Consider the following 24,035-nt stretch of genomic DNA (forward strand, 5'->3'; position numbering starts at 1 on the left):
ATATATTTGACTAAACTTTTTCTCTTTTAGGTAAGTTATCCAATTTGTTTCTGTTATAATTAATAGCAGAATAAAGCCAGTGATATTTTTTGAGAAATTGTTATAGCTTTTCTTTAAAGTCAAGTGTCAGTTTTACATACAATAGGATTATTCTGCCTCTGAAAAAGCTAAGATGATGGTGTCAAGGTTTTGGAAGTTTCTGAGTTAATTGGAGGCACAACTGTAGAATAGTATTAAAGGAAAACCTCAAACACACTGCTTCCTTGTGTGACAACATGGGAAAATCAACAAGCCAGAATCAACAACAAAAGCCAGATTACAGTTTGCTAAATTACACTGGGAAAAAGACTAATTTTTGGAGACATGTCCTGTGCTCTGATGGAGCTAAGATTGAACTGTTTGGCCATAATGACCATTGCTACATTTGGAGGACAAAGGGGAAAGCGCACAAGCCTGGGAACACCATCCCAACTGTGAAGTATGGGCGCGGCAGCATCATGTTGTGGGGCTGTTTTGCTGCAGGAGGGACTGGTCCACTTCACAGCATAGATGGCATCATGAAGAAAGAAGATTATGTAGAAATACTGAAACAACATCTCAAGACATCAGCCAGGAAATTAAAACTTGGCCACAAATGGGTCATCCAAACAGACCATGACCCTAAGCATACTGCCAAATGAGTTAAAATGTGCTGTAAGGACAACAGAGTGAAAGTTTTGAAGTGGCCATCACAAAGCCCTGATCTCAATCCTATGGAAAATTTTTGGGTTGAAAAAGCTTACAAATCTGACTCAGTTACACCAATTCTGTCAGGAGGAATGAGCCAAAATTCCTTCAAACTATTGTGTGAAGCTTGTGGAAGGAGACCCAAAACATTTGACCAAAGTTATACAGTTTAAAAGCAAAGCTAAAAAATACCAAGGAAATGTGTGTAAACTTTTGACTGTCTAGAAATTAATACAAAATTCTGTCATTATTCTGGCATTTAGCAAATGTAAATCATTTAGGAAATCCTAACGGATCTAAAATAGTAAACGTTAAGTATGATTTAAGATCAGACACTTAAAAAAATGGTTATGTTCCTTTTTCAGTGTATGTATATGTGTGTGTGTGTAAATGCACATTTTTGAAATATATATATATATACACACACACACACACACACACACACACACACACACACACACACACACACACACACACACACACACACACACACAGTTGGGGTTGAATTATTAGCCCCACTGTATATGTTTTCCCATTTTCTGTTAAATGAAAAGAACATTTCTAAACAGAATATTGTTAAATGCAGAGCTTCTCTATAAAAATGTGAAAAAAAACTCCTGCAAGATGTACAATAGATCAAACCTCAGCCAGATAAAGAAAAGTAACACAAAAGTAACTCAAAAGTACTGTAAAATGGAAACTAAAATGTAATGTAACTAAAAGTAAAATGTAACTAAGTAATGCAATCAGTTACCTGTTTTTGAGGAGTAACTCAAAATTGTAATGCACTACTTTTAAAAGTAACTTTCCACAACACTGTATATTATTATACACAACAGACTCTGTATTGAATAACACTATTCTGAACCTTTTCAATATATTTTATGCTTTCCAGAAACATATCAAGCGGCATAGGTGGATTTAATAAGGATGAGGCAATAATAAGGAATTCTTATTGAGCAGCAAATCAGCATATTAAAGTGATTTCTGAAGTAGTATGTGACACTGAAAACTGAAGTAATAATGCTGATAATTCTCATTTGCATTACAGAAATCGGATAATCATATAAAAGGAGCTTTGGTGAGCATGTCTTTCAGAAAACCAATGAAAGCAGCCTTGCTTTAATTTCACAGTTTTGTAATATCTTGCTGTGGGAAGGTTTCCTCAGAAGAAACATCATGTTTAATGATGGAGAACATTTTCAAACAAGCTTCAGAGATAACCAAGTCAACAGATGCAATTTTTATGCGTTGCCCAACTACACATTGAGGATTGGATGTTTTATCAGCGGCACACAAATCTATACCACCTAAAACCTACTGGATGAAAGAATCTTATTAGACAGGGATGTTGAGGCAACAGTAAAATCAGACGTGCCCTGGTGCATTCCCTTTTCAGCCTTCAATCCATTTTTCACTATCTAATCCTATATACAGTTGAAGTCATTTTTTTAGATTTCCCAAAGGATGTTTAAAAGAGCAAGGACATTTTCACAGTATTTCCTATAATATTCTTTCTTCTGGGGAAGGACTTATTTGTTTTATTTCAGCTAGAATGAAAGCATTTAAAAAAAAAAAAACAATGTCATGGCCAATATTATTTCTTTTTTGGATTGTCTTCAGAACAAACCATTGTTATACAGTGACTTGCCTGATTACCAAAACTTTAACCTTATTACCCTTATTAGGCCTTTAACATGTTAGCAGCACCAACGTATGGGCATTTACAACTACCCAACTTAAAATAGTAATCGTTCTTGACCCACTGCAAACAAATAAAGGTATCATTGGAAAGAAGACACTTTGAGCTTTACTATGTTTATCTAGAAAAAGTATAAAAAATAATACATTTTAAAGTAATGAGAAGGAAATATTTTATTGTGCTCAATATTTGTTTTTTCAAATACAAACATGCCTTGAAAGCCAAGTGTCTCATGGGTTAAAATTTCAAATTTGACGAAGATAGCATGCAAAATTAAATTATATTTCTGACCAGGCTCAGCCCTGCTTAAGGCTGATTTATACTTCTGCGTCAAACGCCGGCGTATGCTACGGCGCTTATGCATAGCCCTTCGCCGTGACCGTGGGCGTCGCTGGCGTGCACCTCTCAAAAATTGTAACTACACGTCGAAACGATGCGTAGCGCAAGCTCTGTGATTTGTCGGCTTGGTAGCGCTGACAAGTCTGGGCAGGACCGAGAACCGCGCGACTGGTGCAAGCCTGATGGAGCGATTGTTTACAAGTGTGGAGTCCCGCGAAGGAGCTCCTGATGGAAAGTTTTGTTTTGTGTTTACCTCAGTGGGGCAGTAGGTAGTGCTGTCGCCTCACAGCAAGAAGGTCGCTGGGTCTCTGGTTCGAACCTCGGCTCAGTTGGCGTTTCTGTGTGGAGTTTGCATGTTCTCCCTGCCTTCGCTGGGGTTTCCTCCGGGTGCTCCGGTTTCCCCCACAATCCAAAGACATGCAGTACAGGTGAATTGGGTAGGGTAAATTGTCCGTAGTGTATGAGTGTGTGTGTGAATGTGTGTGTGGATGTTTCCCAGAGATGGGTATCCGCTGCGTAAAAACTTGCTGGATAAGTTGGCGGTTCAGTCCGCTGTGGTGACCCCGCATTAATAAAGGGACTAAGCCGACAAGAAAATGATTTAATAAATGAATACACATACACACATAAATACATACACCTAAAATCAATTTCCAAACGAAAAATCCATTAAGCCAAGTCTGTATTTAGGGTTAAGTAAGGGTAAAATTAAGCCAGTTGAAAATAAATAAATAGAAGAATGGTAATAGACAAATAGAAAAAGGTATTCAAAACCGTGCTGAAAGAGGTCTACAACAATGAAGAAAAGTTAAAAGAAGCCAAACAGGGAACCTTAAATTACTATAAAAAGGGAAAAAAAGATAGAATGATGGAAAAATTATATAATTAAAAACAAAAATAATAGTAATAAAAAATAAATAAATAATAAAATGGGACCTGGAACCAGAAGGTTCTGCTTTTTGATGACTCATTGATCCTAATTAGTAAACCTTTAGGTTTATGGTTATATATGTTTAAGTAATGTAAAAAAAAAATTGCACCTCACAGAACACTTAATCATTCATTCAATCATTTTCTTGTCGGCTTAGTCCTTTTATTAATCCTGGGTCGCCACAGCAGTATTAACCGGCAACTAATCCAGCAAGCGTTTACGCAGTGGATGCCCTTCCAGCCACAACCATCTCTGGGAAACATCTACAAACACTTATTCACACACACACTCATACACTACATACAATTTAGCCAACCCAATTCACCTGTACCGCATGTCTTTGGACTGTGGGGAAAACCGGAGCACCCAGAGGAAACCCACACGAACACAGGGAGAACATGCAAACTCCACACAGAAACGCCAACTGAGCCGAGGATCGAACCAGTGACCTTCTTGCTGTGAAGCAGCAGCACTACCTACTGCGCCACTGCTACGCCCAGTTTATTATTTCATAAACAAATATATGAAATTAGTCCTGGAGCAATGAAGATAAGTAATCAGTCAAAAGCCACACATCTCCTGAAAATATGTTTTAAATTTGGTGGCGAAATTACGCTAAATGACATTTCTGAAAAACATTTTCTGAGACAATATCTTGTGCTCGTCTCTGTCTCCTTGTTAAGTGTCACTTTAAGCTGAATGCTAGTATCTTGATAAATATCTAGTCAAATATTGTGTGCTGTCATCATGGCAAAGATAAAAGAAATCAGTTAACAATTTCATTTATCAAATTCATAACTAATAATTCAGGAGGACTAATAATTCTGACTTCACCTGTATGTTTTTTCCCATCCAGGAGTCAACATGACTTGAACACTCAGAAGAGTCTCTCTGACTCCTGTAGGGATGAGCAGGCGTTTCTGCAGCGGCATTACCCGTCATTAGCTTCTCGCTGCGGCTCCCGCTATCTGGCTCGCACCCTGAGCCGCCTGCTCATGCATCACATCAGAGACTGCCTGCCGGAGCTCAAGACCCGTGTCACGGTGCTCACGGCCCAGTATCAGTCCAGACTCAACAGCTACGGGCAGCCGGTGGAGGACCACAGCGCCACCTTGCTGCAGATCGTCACCAAGTTCGCCACCGACTACTGCAGCACAATCGAAGGCACGGCCAGACACATCCAGACCTCTGAACTGTGAGTAGCAGAACTCTTTATTAATGTTCGTATCCAAGCTCTCATTTCAACATAGGCTGAGTATGGTTGCATTTCGTCTTTAAGATGAACGCTACGGGCGGGATGACGGAATTACTTTACGTGCTACCAGCTGACTGCTTACCTTCGTATGGACGGCTTTACCGCTGTTGTTAGTTTGTCCAGTTAGCTCACCATGTCGGTGCACTTTAGATGCAAAGAGGAGTTGACCATGACGACGGGGTTCGAGTCTAGTAAAGAACGGTTCCAGAAAGTGCGTTAGCCAAAAATGAAACAAACAGGTAAAAAACAGGGTGAGAATGTGGTAAAATCTGAAAATGTGGTAAAAATCAGGTGAGAGCTTTTCACAACCCAGGCTCATTGTGTAAACGTAGCCCCATGGACTTTTCTGGAGACTGCGAAAAACGTCCCAGGAGGTACTTATTTGTGCAGTTTTTGTTTTCGCGAATTCGCGGGAGGCCGCTGTGCGCGCTTTTTGTTCGCGTCTTGAACGCCTCTCTGGAGCGCGCTGTTCTCGTGTGATGAGCCGCCGGAGGCCGCTGTTGAGCGACCATCCGACTGACTGAATGACCGAACGATTGACTGGGCGGGTGACCCAGCCACCCCCCGATTTGCGGCGATTTGCAAAAGATGTGCGAAAAAGAAAAGCAAAAGCCCTCGTCCGATTTTGACCGCGCTTTCAGATCTCGCTCCGTCGCGAACTCATTCGCTTTTATTTTTTCATCTTACCTCATTTTTGGAATCGCTTTTCCCCGGACTCCAATCCGGTCGTCGCCGCGGTCGGCTCCGTCGACGTAACACTACGAGCTAAGCTAACAACCTGTTTGCGGCAGGAAACCCCTCCACACCGTCAGCCGGCGAGCGCGATGAAGAGGAGCGGCGTCACACCGCTCGAGAGAAAAAAAATTAAATGCGGCCATGCGTATCTCCGGCCATGTAAATCGCGGTCTCCAGAAATGTCTGCTGGGCTACGTTTCCAGAATGAGCCTGGGTTGGCTTTTCATTTTCTGGATTGCTTTTCAAAACTGTCGTTTGGGTTTAGCGAAGTGGGTGATTGGGTCAATCGGAATAAAAATATTAGCAAACACCCTAATTGTACATTTTGGCAATACACTAATGATGGATATTAACAGAGAATGCTATAATTAGACATAATACAATTTGCTAGTATATAATTGGACATCGAATTTGGCCATAAAAAAAAATCTGTAGCCACAAATATGATTTTGAATGAGTGAATGTGTTTTTCAGACCCGTTTACCTAAAGCTGTCACTGCTGACACTCTGGACTCTGCTTGAGTGCCTGGAACAAACAAAAGTAATGACTGCCACAAAGAGTGTGAAAGAAATTGACTGTAAAGCTTTTGCTGTTAAAATGGAAATGTGTTTTTATCAAAAGTCTACACGATCTACAAGACCGAGACCATAATCTGGTGTTCAGAATCTTATTTATAAATGGAAGCCCTAAAAAAGCAAGATGAATTTATTTATCACAGATTTATTTGTAGACTCACAGCATTTGCGTTTTCGGTTCTGCATGTAACAAAAAAACAACACCAATATGTGTCCATTTTTCTTCACGTTTGTCCCATGTCATACTTTGTGAAATAGTTTTGCATGGAGTATCATGTTCATCCATTGGGGCTAAATTATTCTTTTTTACAGTAGTTGTAAGGAGTCAAGTGGAAAACATTGAAAATTCCTTTTGAAGAGGCTTATTTTGTTTGCTTCTTGCAGTGTTTGTGTATGTGTGCGTGTGTTGCCTCACACAACAGACACAATAACAGAGAAACAAAGTTTTAAAGTTGACATGAAGTCAATATCTAAATACATGCATGATTTTGAACCATTTATGAATTGTATCATATTTATTCAAACCACTGCCTGCCATGAAGACACGAGACCTGAACTGATAGCCTTCCCCTAAAGGATTGATAGTACTGCCCTTAAGAACTGTTAGTCCCTCTCTAAATTACTTATATTACTCGAAATACTCGTCCTAAATGACTGGTAGTCCTGTCCTAATAGATTGATGGTCCCACCCTAAAGAACTGATAACCCCGCTTTAAAGAACTGATAGTCCCACCCTAAAGAACTGTTAATCCTGCCCTAAATGACTGATTACTCATCCTTAAATGACTAATAGTCTCATCCTAAATGACTTATAGTTCCACCCTAATGGAGGGATAGTCCCACCCTAAAGAACTGATTGTTCCACCCTAAAGAACTGTTAGACCCATCCTAAAGGACTGATAGCCTCAACCTAAATGACTGATAGTCCCAACCTAATGGAGTGATAGCCCCACCCTAAAAACTGTTAATCCCACTCTAAATTACTGTTAGCCCCTTCCTAAATGACTTATAGTCCCATCCTAATGGAGTGATAGTCCCATCCTAAAGAACTGATTGTTCCACCCTAACGAACTGTTAGACCCACCCTAAAAGACTGATAGCCTCATCCTAAATGACTGATAGTCCCAACCTAATGGAGCCCCAGCCTAAAGAACTGATAGTCCCGCCCTAATTAACTGTTTTCCCACCCTAAAGAACTGTTAATCCCGCCCTAAAGGCTTGATAGTCCCACCCTAAAGGACTGATAGCCTCATCCTAAATGACTCATAGGCCCGCCCATATGGAGTGACGGCCCCACCCACAAGAACGGATAGCCCCGCCCTAAAGAACTGTTAGTCCCACCCTAAAGAACTGTTAATCCCGCCCTAAAGGACTAATAGCCCCACCCTAAAGAAATGATAGCCTCGTCCTAAATGACTAATAGTCCTGCCCTAATCGAGTGATAGCCCCACCCCAAAGAACTGTTAACTCCGCTCTAAATAACTGTTAGTCCTGTCCTAAAGAACTGTTAGTCCCACTGTAAAGACATGTTAATCCCACCTAAAAGGGCTAATAGCCTCTTCCTAAATGACTGATAGTCCTGCCCTAAAGAACTGTTAGTCCCACCCTAAAGAACTGTTAATTCCGCCCTGAAGGACTGATAGCCCCACCCTGAAGGAATGATAGTCTCGTCCTAAATGACTGATAGTCCCGCTCTAATGGAGTGACCCTGAAGAACTGATAGCCCCAGCCTATATAACTGTTAGTCCTGCCCTAAAGAACTGTTATTCCCACCCTAAAGAACTGATAGCCCTGTTCTAATATACTGGTAGCCCTGCCTTAAATGGCTGATAATCCCGCCCTAAAATTATGGTAGCCCCACCCCACTGATAGCTCCACCCTAAATAACTGTTAGTCCTGCCTGAAAGGGCTGACAGTCCCACCCTAAAAGACTGATAACTCCACCATGAAGGACATATAGCCCCACCCTATTTTATCAATAGCCCCACCCTAAATGCTTTCCATGTGACCAGAAGTGAAGAATGTTTATTTTGATGGTGAATGATGGTTCTGATATTTGATTAAAGATTATGAGGGCAAATTAATTTTTACAACATAATGAAGTGCAACGATACATCATTTATAACAAGCGCTACAACCATATATGAAAATAAGACCGTTTAGATTCCTTTTAACAACAAAGATGGTGGTGACCTTAGACATTTGCACAGTACAGTACATCACAACACAGAAGAAGAGAGCTGTCTCTACTTTCATTTCATGGTCACTTAAGATCTTGAAATGTGTATTTTTAGGATATCCCTGAGAAAAAAAATATCAAGAAGAATCTGTACTTTGAACCCTCCAACATCCACAAAAGGGTTTCTTACAGCTCCTGCAATTGGGTTGATTTTTAGATTTAGGATTTATTTTTATGTAGGGCTGGGAAATTTGGCCTAAAATCGAAATCTCTATTAATTTAACATTTTAACTCTATTACAGTTTATTTGTGTCATTTAGTTCTATTTTTTTAAATACTCCCGTTTTTATTTTTAATTCAGTTAACGACAATTATTTTACATTTTAGTTTTCGTTACCTATAATAACCTTGGCTTTATCGGGCTCGCCACTCTCCTGAGGCTCTCAGCCTCGCTCATGCTCATCACCACCACAACCACCAAACCAACCAATGACAGAGCTTGCACTACACGTCGTGACAAAGTTATGTGACCGTGCAAAAGCTGCAATGGATTGTACGATGCAGAAGTATAAATCAGCTTTAACAGAGCTGGGTTACTTGCCTCCGCAAGCAATAAGGAAAAAAAACGAAAAAATTGACCTGGTAAAATTAGATCAACTATCGGTACTGAACTTTGATTACTTTTCAATTAATCACCCAGCCCTATTTTTAACAAATAATTGCTTATCAGGGTTAGGTTTATGGTTAAAAAGCAGCTACTACAGTAAATTTTCAGATACAGTTGAAGTCAGAATTATTAGCCCTCTTTTGATTTTTATTTCTTTTCTATTTTAAATATTTCCCAAATGATGTTTAACAGAGCAAGGAAATTTTCACAGTATGTCTGATAATATTTTTTCTTCTGGAAAAAGTCTTATTGTTTTATTTCGGCTAGATTAAAAGCAGTTTTTACTTTTTTAAAAACCATTTTTGGGACAAAATTATTAGCCCCTTTAAGCAAAAATTTTTTTTTTCGATAGTCTACAGAACAAACCATCATTATACAATAACTTACCAAATTACCCTAACCTGCCTAGTTAACCTTATTAACCTAGTTAAGCCTTTAAATGTCACTTTAAGCTGTATAGAAGTGTCTTAAAGAATATCAAGTAAAATATTATTTACTGTCATCATGACAAAGATAAAATAAATCAGTTATTTACATTTACATTTAGTCATTTAGCAGACGCTTTTATCCAAAGCGACTTACAAATGAGGACAAGGAAGCAATTTACACAACTATAAGAGCAACAATGAATAAGTGCTATAGGCAAGTTTCAGGTCTGTAAAGTCTAAGAAGGAAAGTATTAGTAATTATTATTATTTTTTAAATTATTATTATTATTATTATTAGAAATAGGTTTTTAAAACTATTATGTTTAAAAATGTGCTGAAACAATCTTTCCTCCAGAAATTGGGTGAAAAAAATAAACAGGAAAGCTAATAATTCAGGGGGGCTAATAATTCTGACATCAACTGTATGTAAGTTTTTTGGATCCCAAAAATCATCATAGACTCAGCCAGAATAAGTCATAACTGTGATTTGTGCAGCCACTTTCCAAAGGTTGCCATCTTGCACCGTGCAATTGAGTTTGACATATTCTCATTACCAAGGCCACATTCCTACTAAACCTCTTTTTTTCTCTCTCTTCTCTCTCTGCGACTCCGGCAGCGTCTCAGTCTGTCATTTTCGCACCGAAGCTCATGACAGATATCAAGCACACCATGTTTACTTTGTCTGCTTGGCTGCATTTTGACGGGCAGATAATCCGCAAGTCTGCCCGGCTCTTATTTACACCGTGTTCACTGTGGGATGAAATGGCGTTCATCTCTCATATCTGGCTAAGTCCACACCGGCTATCGATTAATTAAGTGGCTCGTATTGACGCTTTCTGGCTGGACAGTTGGGCTGGAATCCAGGCCTGTGTGAATGTGCCAACAGAAGATTGTTAATTTGTGCAGGATGGACTGACTGTGAGCGCTTGTCTCTCGTTAGGTGCGGAGGAGCTCGCATGTGTTACATTTTCCACGAGACGTTTGGAAGAACCCTGCAGTCCATTGACCCACTTGGAGGACTCACTGAGCTCGATATTCTCACAGCTATTCGAAATGCTACGGTATAATGTTTACATGGTTTTGCATGCGTGTGTGTGTGAACAGATAAGTACTTTCTGAATACGTTTGCTCACTTTCTTAAATGTAAAGCACAGTTGACGTCATAATTATTCGCCCCCCTCCTCATGTGAAATGTTGATTGCAAGACACTGCAAGTCCTAATACAGCTCTTATATTAGTAATAAACAGATAATAAGATAGTAGTAATGTAAAACGCTGGATATACAGATTAAAAATGTATTCAGCACCACCCTAAAGAGAAAAAATCATTGCTTTATATACTTTAAATGGTCACAATTTACATACAACTATAGTTTCATTAACATACATGGCCACACTTTATTTTAACGTGTAATTCATGCTATTAACGACCCTTTAAATAAGACATTTAGCTCAATAAACTACTAATTAGTTGCTTTTAAATAGTAAGGTAGTAGTTGGATTTAGGTATTAATAAGAATTAGGGATGTAGAATAAAATCATACTTTATAAGTGCTAATACAGTTCTTATCTTAGTAATAAACAGGTAATAAGATAGTAGTAATGTAAAATGCTGGATATACAGATTAAAAATGCATTCAGCACCTCCCCTAAGAGAAAATCATTGCTTTATATACTATAAATGCTCACACTTTACATACAACTATATTTTCATAAAGATAAATAGCCACACTTTAATTCAATGTACAATTCACGTTATTAACAAACATTACCTAAAACATTTAGTTCAATAAAATACTAATTAGCTGATGGATTTAGGTATTGGTTAGGATTAGGGATGTAGAATGAAATCATACTTTATAAGTCCTAATACAGTTCTTATCTTAGTAATAAACAGGTAATAAGATAGTAGTAATGTAAAATGCTGGATATACTGATTTAAAATACATTCAACGCCACCCTTAAGAGAAAATCATTGCTTTATATACTATAAATGCTCACACTTTACATACAACTATATTTTCATCAACATAAATGGTCACACTTTATTTTAATGTATAATTCACGCTATTAACAAACCATTATTTAAGTCATTTAGTTTAATGAACTACCAATTAGCTGCTTTTTATTCATCAATAAGGTAGTGTTTGGATTTAGGGATTGGTTAGGATTAGGGATGTAGAATGAAATCATACTTTAAAAGTGCTAATACAGTTTTTATCCTAGTAATAAACAGGTAATAAGCTAGTTGTAATGTAAAATGCTGGATATACAGATTAAGACTGCACTAAGCACCACCCTAAAGAGAAAATCATTGTTTTTTGGTCACACTTTACACACAACTATGTTTTCAATAAGATAAATGTCCACACTTTAATTCAATGTACAATTCACGTTATTAACAAACCATTACCTAAAACATTTAGTTCAATAAACTACTAATTAGCTGCTTTTTAATCTTCGTAATGCAGTAGTTGCATTTATTTATTGGTTAGGATTAGGGATGTAGAATAAAATCATACTTTATTAGTGCTAATACAGTTCTTATTTGAGTAATAAACAGGTAATAAGCTGGTAGTAATGTAAAATGCTGGATATACAGATTAAAAATGCATTCAGCACCTCCCCTAAGTGAAAATCATTGCTTTATATACTATAAATGCTCACACTTTACATACAACAATATTTTCATTAACATAAATGGTCACACTTTATTTTAATGTATAATTCACGCTATTAACAAACCATTATTTAAGACATTTAGTTCAATGAACTACCAATTAGCTGCTTTTTTATCATCAGTAAGGTAGTAGTTGGATTTAGGGATTGGTTAGGATTAGTGATGTAGAATGAAATCATACTTTATAAGTGCTAATACAGTTTTTATCCTAGTAATAAACAGGTAATAAGCTAGTAGTAATGTAAAATGCTATATATACAGATTAAAAATGCATTCAGCACCACCCTAAAGAGAAAATCATTACTTTATATACCATAAATGCTCACACTTCACATACAACTATATTTTCATTAACATAAATGGTCACACTTTATTTTAATGTATAATTTACGCTATTAGCAAACCATTATTTAAGACATTTAGTTCAATGAACTACTAATTAGCTGCTTTTTAATCATCGGTAAGGTAGTGTTTGGATTTACGGATTGGTTAGGATTAGTGATGTAGAATGAAATCATACTTTATAAGTGCTAATACAGTTTTTATCCTAGTAATAAACAGGTAATAAGCTGGTAGTAATGTAAAATGCTGGATATACAGATTAAAACTGCACTAATCACCACCCTAAAGGGAAAATCATTGCTTTATAGACTGTAAAAACGCTCACACTTTACATACAACTATATTTTCTTCAACATAAATGGTCAATACAGTAGTCGACATTTGAAGTGGATCACCACCTTTCATCAAAGTTGTCAAACATTTTTAATTCACTTTGAATGTTGATTGCTGTATATTAACTAATACAGTCGTATTGTAAAGTGTGGTTTAAATGATGTACCAGAAGGCTACATTACAGTTGAACTGTCTGTGGTTGTTGTGATGGATGTATAGGGTCCTCGGCCGGCGCTGTTCGTTCCAGAGGTCAGTTTTGAGCTGCTGGTGAAGAAGCAGATCAAGAGACTGGAGGAGCCCAGTTTGCGATGCGTGGAGCTCGTACATGAAGAGCTTCAGAGGATCATCCAGCACTGCTCGTCCTACAGCACACAGGTAAGCCAACACCTATTGATATCTAACGCAGAGATTTCTTTTTCAAATATTTCCCAAATGATGTTTGATTTTGCAAGGAATTTTTCACATTATTTTCTACAATATGTTTTCTTCTGGAGAAAGTCTCATTTGTTTTAATTCGGCTAGAATAAATGCTAAATTTCTTTACACCTTTTAACCGCATTTGTAGTTCTAATCAAATTAAATTTTCAATGTGCAATGCATTGTGGGCAATATTAGCGATTAAAGTATGGACGCTTTTACGCTTAAAATTTTTTACAGAAATAGTAAACCATTCAGGAACCTTTGGCGTACTCTTTTTAACATACTACGATTTGGGACATACTAATTCTATTTTTGAATACTATTTAGGATGGATAGTATGCGAATTGGGATGCAGCACATGTCTTGCTAATCGAACACACCTGATTCAGATCATCAGCTCATTAGCAGAGACTGAAAGAGCTGTAATGGGTGTGACAGACAAAGGAGACATCCAAAACATGCAGTGCTGGTGGTCCTCCAGGAACATGGTTGAGAAACACTGCTCTATATTACATCTCAGAACTTGTACAAATTGAAAGCTTTTCACAGGCACAACAGATCGACACACACGCACCGAGAAGCTCCTGCATTAGGATTCTCTCCTCATTCGGCTCTTATCTTCTGTCCTCCCGCCTTCACTGTGTACATTTGTTTTACATTGAGCATTTTTCACAGCCCTCTATTATATACATACATTTGTTGCCAGAATTGAGGAGAAAGCAGTGCACAGATTTCATTCTTATCATATTTTGGCAGTGTTTTGGGAGGAATGTGCGTTCGCTCTTTTATTGTGAATTTGTAAAAAAGATGTGTTATATAATTTGACAGCCTACATGCGGTGTGTTTGCATGTCTGTTTATGTCTGAAGGAGCTGTTGAGGTTTCCCAAACTGCACGATTCAATAGTGGAGGTGGTCACCGGCTTACTCAGGAAACGCCTGCCTATTACTAATGAGATGGTAGGAACACAAGCTGCACCTACAGTCACACAACACAACACATGCACGCACACACACACACACACACACACACACACACACACACATATAGGTTATATGGAAGGTTATAAGTTCGGCAGATTTTTCGCAGATTTCCTCAGATTTGTAGCCCATCATTAATTCTGTTTATTTACTTGAGCAAATGTGTGTAAATCTAGATTTATTCAGTTTTTAAATTAATTACAGTAATATTATTGACTAATATGAAAATGTTCATCTGATTTATGTTCTGTACAGTTTGTACAGTAATATTTTCTGTCTTTTAGTAGATATATTATATGAGAGACTTGCTTTGTTTACCAAACAAAGTGAATCTAATAGGATTTACATTTTAAAGATTAAACAAAAGTTAAAAAGATCTAATTTTTTATTTTGCATATTAAGGTTTTAGTTATGATGCCAAAATAATTCCACAGAAATCCGCATATTTTTAGCAAAATTCTCCGCAGAAATAGCAAAAAACATCCACAAAGTCTGTCTGGCCCTAGTTGTAAGTTAAATGGTAGTATTTATAATGGAAGTCATTGGGGCAAGTCATTGTCTCCAACATAATGAAAGGGTGGTCAATTTGAACAATATGCAAGGGTTAAACAGTTCACAAGCAAAATAAAAGCAAATAAAGTCTTTTATCACACACAATGTATATGTCATATGCAACCCAAGCTCATTCTAAAAACCGCGATTTACAAGGTATGTTTTTTTCGAGCGAACGCTACCGGGCGGTGTGACATCGCTCCTCTTCTTCGCTCCTCGCCGGCTGTGACGGCTCACCTCCGTGTGGAGGGCTTTCCTGCCGCAACCAGTTTGTCCGCTTAGCTCTTAGTGTTACGTCGGCGAGGCCCGGAGGAGGAGGAGCCGGCCGCGGTGATAACCGGGTTTGAGTCCGGAGAAGAGCGGTTCCAGAAAACAGGTAAGATGAAAAACAGAATCCAAAAAATATTGTCGGGGCGAGAAAAATAGTGTTGGGGCGAGAATGCGTCGAAATCCGTAATCGCGGTCAAAATTGGACGAGGGCTTTTCTTTCTTTATTTATTTTTTTTCTGGACGGCTTTTGTAAATCGTCGCTTGGGTTTAGGGAAGGAGGAGGAGGAGGATGGCTGGGTCGGCCGATTGGCCGATTGGCCGGCCACCCAGTCGATCGTTCAGTCATTCAGTCCATCAGTCGAACAGACGGTCGCTCGACAGCGGCTTCCGACGGCTTTTCGCGCAAGAACAGCGCGGGCGCGAACGGCGCGCGCTTCCAAGAGGCGTCCGAGATGGGAAAAATATTTGGTTTAACACCTTTACTGGGTAATTTATTTAATAACTCAACCAGTTGTGTTAAAAATTTCAACAGTCAGCTGATTTAACTGAGACAACAGCTGTATTAATAAGCGTACTTAATGTTGTTTTGTGTTATAACCTTTATTTAAGCTTAAGCTCAAGTTTATTTATTTATTTTTTTTAGAAAATTACCTCTCCGTGTCCTGTTTTTTCTATCCATTTCACCCGCACTCTTAATTATTGATAATACAAATGTGCTTCGAAGCCGATCTATATTAAACGGATAAAAATGCAATGTCTGCAATTTAAAATATAGGGGAAATAAAGCATTTTAATTATTTTTTAAACTGTATTTTATTTATTTACACATCCATAATTATAAAATGAATAGTAGTACTAGTAATAATAGCAATAGTACTACCAGAATGAAAAAAAAAAAACATTTAATAAAAATAACCCAATGCATTGATTTAAATTTTACAACCCAATGCATTGGGTTAAAATAACCCATAGTTGAAAAGGTGCTATAATAACCAATAGTTGGGTTGTATGTTTGGGTATTTTTAACCCAATTATTTTTATTTTAATAAGTAGGCTCATTCTTAAAACGTATCCCAATATTGATTTCTGGTGATCACGAATTATGTAGCTAGAAGTACGTATGGCTGCATTTCGTCTTTAAAACGAATGCTGTGGATGGTATGACGCCGTTTCTTTTCGTGCTACCAGCTGACCGCTTACCTCCGTATGGTCAGCTGTTACCAGTTTGTCCAGTTAGCTCGTATGTACATCGATGGACTTGAGACGCAAAGAGGAGTCAAGGGTTTCGAGTCCGTCAAAGAACGGTTCCAGGATGCAGGTAAGACAAAAACAGAAGCCAAAAAATAAAATAAACAAGTAAATAACAGGGTGAGAATGTGGTAAAATCTGAAAATGTGGATTCACGAAAACAAAAACTGCAGAAAAAAAAAACGTACCTCCTGGGAAATGTTTGGCGCTCTCCAGAAATGTATATAGGGCTACGTTTTCAGAACGAGCCTGGGTTGGTTTTAGCTAATTCTGAAGACATCTTATGGTTTTAACTTACGGATTGTGTTTGCTTCTTCTCAGGTTCATAATCTGGTTGCGATCGAGTTGGCCTATATAAACACCAAACATCCAGACTTCACTGACGCTGCCCAAGTGTCTGCATCCGTCAACAGCCAGCAGGTACACTCCGTCTCTCTTTCTCTCTTCAAACAGGATTAGTCTTTGTTTTATCTCTCTCTCTCTCTCTCTCTCTCTCTCTCTCACTCACTCTCTCTTTCTCTCTTTCTCTCCCGCAGGCGGAGGCCGGGGATGGAGGGAAGCGCTGGAAGAATGAGAAGATGCCGTCTGAGGAGAAAGGCCCAATGCCTGGATTTGGAAGCCCCAGCAAAGCCATCAACCTGTTGGACACGGTACAGTTTAGGCTCACGACTCCAGAAGACAACATTTGAGGAATAGCATGAAAGAGAAATTCCTGTGTTGTGGATGTGACATTTGCAGTAAAAACTAAATGCGTAGATTGACAATATTAATATTGATTGACAGGCGCGCGTCACCATATCCTTAGTTGTTTCACGTCCGCCATTTTCAGCGTGTGAGTCAAAGCAATGTCAATAAAGGAACACCCTTGCTCTATTTTTAGATGTAAGGCTCATTGGGCTCAACACAAGATCAACATTCACCACATGATCGCTCTCATTAGAATTATTGTTTGTAACTTTAGGTAGGTTTGCAAACATGTGTACTTTTCATTGCGTCTACCTTAAACTTCGTCTGTTTGTATTTCTCATGGTCACAGAAGCTCCCTGTGATCTTAATTAGGTGTAGCTGGAAAGTGCGAGCGCGTTGCCTCACGTGAGTGTCGCTCCATTGGAAATAAAATAACGAACTTGCCTGCAGGTTGCAAACCACAAGCGCCGCTCAGCCACGCAGCGTTATGCATTTTAGAATTCTAAACATAGGTTTCTATCAGGGCACACACAATGGCGTTTTTAAGTCAAGGCTGTCCGCGACTTTGGTAAATCAAATATGATTGGTTTAAACATTGACAAAGACATTTTTGAGTATTTTTACACTACTGTAGAATACATGACTATACAAACAACTTAATAAGGGTTTTGTTATTTCAGTAATTACTTTAATACATTTTTAAATGGCAAGGTTTACATTTGCATGCAATTGCTCGAAAGACAAATTCTCAAGTTGTGCTCATGTTTCTGCAGGCCGTGCCAGTATCGCGCAAACTGAGCTCTCGAGAGCAGCGGGACTGTGAGGTGATCCAGAGACTCATCAAATGCTACTTTCTGATCGTGCGCAAGAGCATTCAGGACAGGTCAGCTTTATTGTGCATATTTGTCAAGCACATCAAAGTGCGATTTTAGTCTTTAGTGCTGAAAATTTGTGAAATTTACACCTACTTTAAAACTTTATATTACAGTGGGCGAAATAAGTTGTGAACACGTCGTGTTTTTTCCTGGTAATAACATTTCTAAAGGAGCTGTTAACATGGAATTGAAGCAGATTTTGGTAAAAACCCAAATGATGCAAACATAAAAATAAAACAAAACAAAACAAAACAAAAAAATCTGAAAAATGATTTCTGTGTAATAACAATGGAATGACAGAAGAAGAAAGTGCTGAACTACTGAATTGTATTTAATACTTTATATAAAGGCTCTTTTGGTGATGGCAGCTCAAAGACGCCTCTCATATGGAGAATGAAGTCACATGCATTTCTCAGTTGTGAGTTTTTCACAGACTTCAACAGAGTGTCAAAATCTTGATGGTTCTGTGGGTCTCATCTATCAAATCAGAGCTTTATTTTGTATACTCTATTGGATTCAGATCAGGTGATTGACTGGGCCATTCTACAGCCTAATTTTCTTTCTCTGAAAGCATTTGAGAGTTTCCCCGGCTGTGTTTTGGATCATTGTCTTGCTGATATGTCCACCCTGCTTTCATCTTCATCCTCCTGCTGATGTAGATGTCGGACTGAAGCAGCTGATTTTCATTTACACTGAGGAAGGGCAGAGGGTTGCTGAAGAGATTTCAGCTGCTGTCTGGGCTTTCACTGCCTTTCTACTCCTTCCTTTCTTCATGTGTTCAGTACCTTTTCTCTGTGTCATTTCATTGTATTACACATAACTTTATTTGTAACAACTAAATAAATCCATATATGCAAAGAAAACTAAAATCTTTGGATATATGGATTTATTTAGTTGTTACCCACGTCTGGTGGATATAAGTCAACAGCCCCTTTAGAAATGTGATTTCTAAGAAAAATGGTTGTTCAATATTTATTTACCCCACTGTATTTCAAAGAGGGTATGATCATTTTCTATAGGCACTTTAATATCGCCTATTTACATGTTTACCAGAAGACAAAATAAATCAATTGCAATATTTTTTATGATGTATTACCCTTCAAAAACAACAAAAAATAAAAAATAAAACTGTTTAGTCGTACACTTCTCTAAATAATTGATAATGAACCTTTTAGTGGAGCTTTGAAGCAAGATTTCATTTTTTTATTAGTGATTTTTTTATTCTTTTTTTATATGTTTTTTTTTATTCTGCTTCCTGTAGTGTGCCAAAGACAGTGATGCATTTCCTGGTGAATTTCGTGAAGGAGCATCTGCAGAGTGAGCTGGTGGGTCAGCTTTACAAACAGCCTCTGCTGCAGGAGTTGCTCATCGAGTCTCAGGAAACAGCACAGCAGCGCACTGAGGTCGCACACATGCTGGAGGTACGTCAAAATGGGCAGTATTATCAGGGGAAATCGAATTGGCACAAAACAAAACCTTTTTTTTTTTTTTTTTTGATTTAGAAATTGAAAGTTTTCTGTCACTTGACCTGTGCAGAGGCTGCCAGGCAAAAAAAAAAATGAGCCGTAATGGCAGCTACACTGAAATCTTCATAGAAACGCAGCACAAACTGCTCAAATTTCCACATTGTTCCATTTCCATATTTTGGTTATTACAACTTTAAAATGAGAAGTGTAAATTCACATAATTATATTTAGTTTTTTTTTTAATTCAGTTACTTTTAATTAGTTTTTAGAGGCAGATTTACTAGTTTTTATATTTCCAAATTGCTTAGTTTTAGTTTAGTTTTTATTAGTTTCAGTTTTTTGTTTGTTTGTAATTTATAAATTGGAATATTTATTAGGTGCAAGATTCAAAATCATCTGAATAAATTTTGTTAAATAAATACTCAACCAAAGATACGTTTTGAAACGTATTCAGAGGATTCATGATGACCACTATCGTCTACCACTACCACCTGCCCATTCTCAAATTTAAATACAACAGCCCACAAGATAACAGCCTTGAGTACAATATCTGTGCAAGGCTGCTTCTGAGCTTAGATACACAGTAGTGATGGGAAGTTTGGATCTTCAACGTGAACTGGATCTTTTATGACTGTTATCTTAAGTTTGGACTCAATATATCATAAATAAATAGTCAGCAATCATAATTTCAGTCGGTTAAACCATCACCATGATCTGAATAGTTTCTTACAATTAGGTTTTGCAGCCCAACTGAAGCCTGATTCACTTATTTAAATTCCATTACGACTTTCTGTTATGAAATAAACTTACATTTCGCCACATCCTCTCGTTTAAGCCCCCGGTTTACCTGCGATGCAGAAGTTTAGTTCAGTCACAGCAGGCTGTCATGTACTGTTTGTGTTCGGTTCACTGAATCTCATGTGCAGTATGATTGGTTCACCGCTTCTCAAATCTGATCTCAGTGTACTGTTCTAATAACTGAATAACTCAGGAAATTGGTTTAATTCGATTTAAAGGGGGGTATCAGGCATGTTAAAAAGTAAATTGTTTGTGGATACGTGCTAACTGGAGACGTGAATCGTTTCAAATGATTCAGTTCGATTTGGTGAAATAGTTAAACTGGTTCACTTAAAAGATCCAGTTAAAAAAGAACGATTAGTTCACGATGTATGATCACTACTACAGAAATAAAACCCATTACTGGACACAAATGTGTTATTAAGTCTTTTAAGTCTCTGCTCGGGTCGTATTTAATGTTGTCACTGTGCTTCTGTCATGTCCAGCCGTTGTTTTTGTCATGAGAGCAACAGCGAGCATGACTGGAGGAGGACCGGCTTACATATGGGTCAAACACCTGGCGTGTGCGTAAAACTGGCAGTGGAAAGCAAGAGATTTACCTCTGAAAGGCTTATGTAATAAATACATTTACATAGAGGAAAACGAAGGGCGTTATGCTTATAATTTTAGTTCGTTTCTATTTGTTTTATGTATACACAATACAGTTTCAGTGTGTTCTAGTTTTTTTTAACTTGTTTTTATTTTATTTCAGTTAGTGAAAGTGTTTTTCTTTCTGTTTTAGTTTCCGTTCATTTTCCTTAATATCACCTTAATAACCTTGCTACTAAGTTTTGACAATCTGCAGTTTTGAAGCTGAATGTTTATTAAAAAACACCAAGGGTTTGTGCTGTACACCGAACACATTATCATCCTCAAAAACAGCATTACAGAACAGAACATCAGACAGTGACGCAACATTAGCTAGAGTGCAGCAGAACGAACATTAAAACCAGTGAGGGCGTCTCATTTTTAAAAGTCTGACTACTATTAAGTAGACACATCAGCATCTTAAAATGCCAAAGACTGCCGTGTGAGTGTGCCTGGCTGTAGAAACGGTGATTTATATGAGCTGAATTTCAAGACAACTTTTACAAGAGTACAAACAGCATAGCAAGCACAGCAGACTGTCGGCCTGTGAACTGAAGCATACCGAATATATGAAAACACAAGTGCTAGAAATGCATTCAAAATCTGCGTTCGGTTGCTCTGTTCTGCGAAACTTCATCTAATACAAAATTCATAGCTTCATCACATATGATATCGTTTTATATCTTATCTCATTACTCAGTAAACACTGTGCAAACAATGCATATTTTGCATTACCATGTTTTGAAAACATTTGATAACCTCATTTTAACATTTTAAAGATTAAAAAGAGCTAAATTGTTCAGTATGATTAAGAACACACATGAAAAATATGATCATGAAAACACACGTACAATGTTAAACATTTTTGCACACAAGTAGTTAGTGAGGCAATAAGTAGTCAATAAAACATTGACAAACCTTATATTTAAAGCATATGTGGGTTCCTGTAAATCAGTGAATTATTTACTAGAGATTCACTTTGACTGGATCATTTATGTCAGTGAATCTGGTTATTGTCTCTGACAAGATCTTTCGAATCAGTGAGTCATTAAGTGAGACTCGTGTTGAACGGATAGTTCAAATCAGTGAATTGTTAACCGAATACTCACTGTTACCAGATCATTTAAATCTGTGAATTGTTTACTTAACTGAAGACTCGCTCTGACAAGATCATTCAAATCTATGTGTGATAATGTGCAGATAATTTGAATCAGTGAATAGTTTAGAGAAGAGTATATCTGACTGCATCCTTCGAATCAGCAAATCGCTAAATGGAAACTCACTGACTGAATCATTTGAATCAGTGAATTCTTAACTGGAAACTCACTCTGACCGAATCATTTGAATCAGTGAGTCATTAAGTGCAGACACGTGCAGAGCGAATCATTTGAACCAGTGAATTGTTAACCAAAGACTCACTCTGAACAACTCAGTTGAGTTAATGAGTCATTAGATTTAGACTCGCTCTGAATAGGTGAATTGTTAACCAAAGACTCACTCTGATCGGATCATTTGAATCAATGAGTCATTAAGTATAGACTCGATCTGACCAAATCCGTTGAATTAGAATAGTTAACCAAAGAATCACTCTGATTGGGCCATTGGAATCAATGAGTCAGTAAGTACAGACTCGATCTGACCAAATCCGTTGAATTAGAATAGTTAACCAAAGAATCACTCTGATTGGGCCATTGGAATCAATGAGTCAGTAAGTACAGACTCGCTCTGACCATATCAATTGAATTAGAATAGTTAACCAAAGACTCACTCTGACCAGATAATTTGAATCAATGAAAAAATAAGTGCAGACTCGCTCTGAGCGAATCATTTGAACCAGTGAATTGTTAACCAAAGAATCACTCTAACCGGATCATTTGAATCAATGAGTCAGTAAGTACAGACTCGCTCTGACCAAATCAATTGAATTAGAATAGTTAACCAAAGAATCACTCTAAACGGATCATTTGAATCAATGAGTCTTTAAGTACAGACTCACTCTGATGAAATCAATTGAATTAAAATAGTTAACCAAAGACTCACTCTAACAGGATCATTTGAATCAATGAGGAATTAAGTGCAGACTTACTCTGACCAAATCATTTGAGTCAGTGAGTCATTAAGTGCAGACTCGCTTTGACTGAATCATTTGAACCAGTGAATTGTTAACCAAAGACTCACTCTGACCAGATCATTTGAATCAGTGAGTCATTAAGTGCAGACTCGCTCTGTAGTTTCATACTTGTAGTTTTGTTCATTTAGTCCACAACAATACTTAGAAGATCTCTATGATCAGTAAAATACCTTCACACTCAATGGGTTTTTACCACACGTTTGCTTATAACACCAATGTTGTTCTTTCTGTCTTCTTCTTCTCTTGTAGGCCCTCAAGAAAGCCAGTAACATTATCTCAGAGATCCGCGAGACTCATCTTTGGTAGCCAAACGTTCTCATCGAACAGTCTGTCCAGGAAAGTGTTTACATGTTTGTTTGTGCTGTGTGTGTGCGATTGTGTATGTGACGAGCGTGTATGTAAATGTGAAGAAACACAATGCCTCCGCCAGCATGAACACTCAACAAACTCTGTACAGTTTTCCAGAAGCTCCTTATTTCTACTGCATATGCACTGATTCAATAACTCTGAGGTCAAACGAGTGTGTGTTTGTGTATGTTTGTAATCAGATATAGTGAACATATCAACACCATATTGTGTTATTCATCGTCATAAACCTTATATAATGACGAATAATCGATCATTTAGTGTTATAATAATTGAAAAATGTCCTGAATGGTACACTATAAAAGACATTAGTTGAATTTACTTCAAAAAGTGAGTAAACTCGTTGCAATAAAATCAATCATAAACTGTGTGCATAATTATAAGAAATAAAGTCAACTTGACAGCCATTTTGTGCCAGACCGCACACGACACACCAGGTGATTGGTGGAGAGGAGACAGAGTGATGAAGCCAATTATGATATGGGGAGGGTTAGGAGGCCATGATAGACAGAGGCCAGTGGGCAGATTTGGCCAGGATGCCGGGGTTAAAACTCCTACTCTTTTTCGAAGGACAACCCGGGATTTTTAACGACCACAGAGAGTCAGGACCTCAGTTTAACGTCTCATCTGAAAGACGGCGCTCACTGAGCAGTATAGAGTCCCCGTCACTATACTGGGGCATTAGGACACAAACAGACCGCAGGTTGAGCGCCCCCTGCTGGC

General features: G+C 37.8%; 1 protein-coding gene across 8 annotated transcripts in view; it reads left to right on the forward strand.

The window, feature by feature from the left end:
- si:dkey-32e23.4 overlaps nt 1–23,719 on the forward strand; it is a 51,242-nt gene extending 27,523 nt beyond the window's left edge. For all 8 annotated transcript variants that reach the window (XM_073911241.1, XM_073911240.1, XM_021478503.3 and 5 more), the window contains 9 exons: nt 4,555–4,893; nt 10,479–10,599; nt 13,113–13,268; nt 14,182–14,271; nt 16,684–16,782; nt 16,899–17,012; nt 17,823–17,932; nt 19,186–19,345; nt 23,196–23,719. In XM_073911241.1, the coding sequence (XP_073767342.1) occupies nt 4,555–4,893; nt 10,479–10,599; nt 13,113–13,268; nt 14,182–14,271; nt 16,684–16,782; nt 16,899–17,012; nt 17,823–17,932; nt 19,186–19,345; nt 23,196–23,252 (1,246 nt within the window). In that variant the 3' untranslated portion in view covers nt 23,253–23,719. The remainder of the gene's footprint in view (nt 1–4,554; nt 4,894–10,478; nt 10,600–13,112; nt 13,269–14,181; nt 14,272–16,683; nt 16,783–16,898; nt 17,013–17,822; nt 17,933–19,185; nt 19,346–23,195) is intronic.
- Nucleotides 23,720–24,035: the final 316 nt, after the last annotated feature.

The sequence above is a fragment of the Danio rerio genome, chromosome 8, assembly GCF_049306965.1.
Source record: "Danio rerio strain Tuebingen ecotype United States chromosome 8, GRCz12tu, whole genome shotgun sequence".
Classification (NCBI taxonomy): Eukaryota; Metazoa; Chordata; class Actinopteri; order Cypriniformes; family Danionidae; genus Danio; species Danio rerio.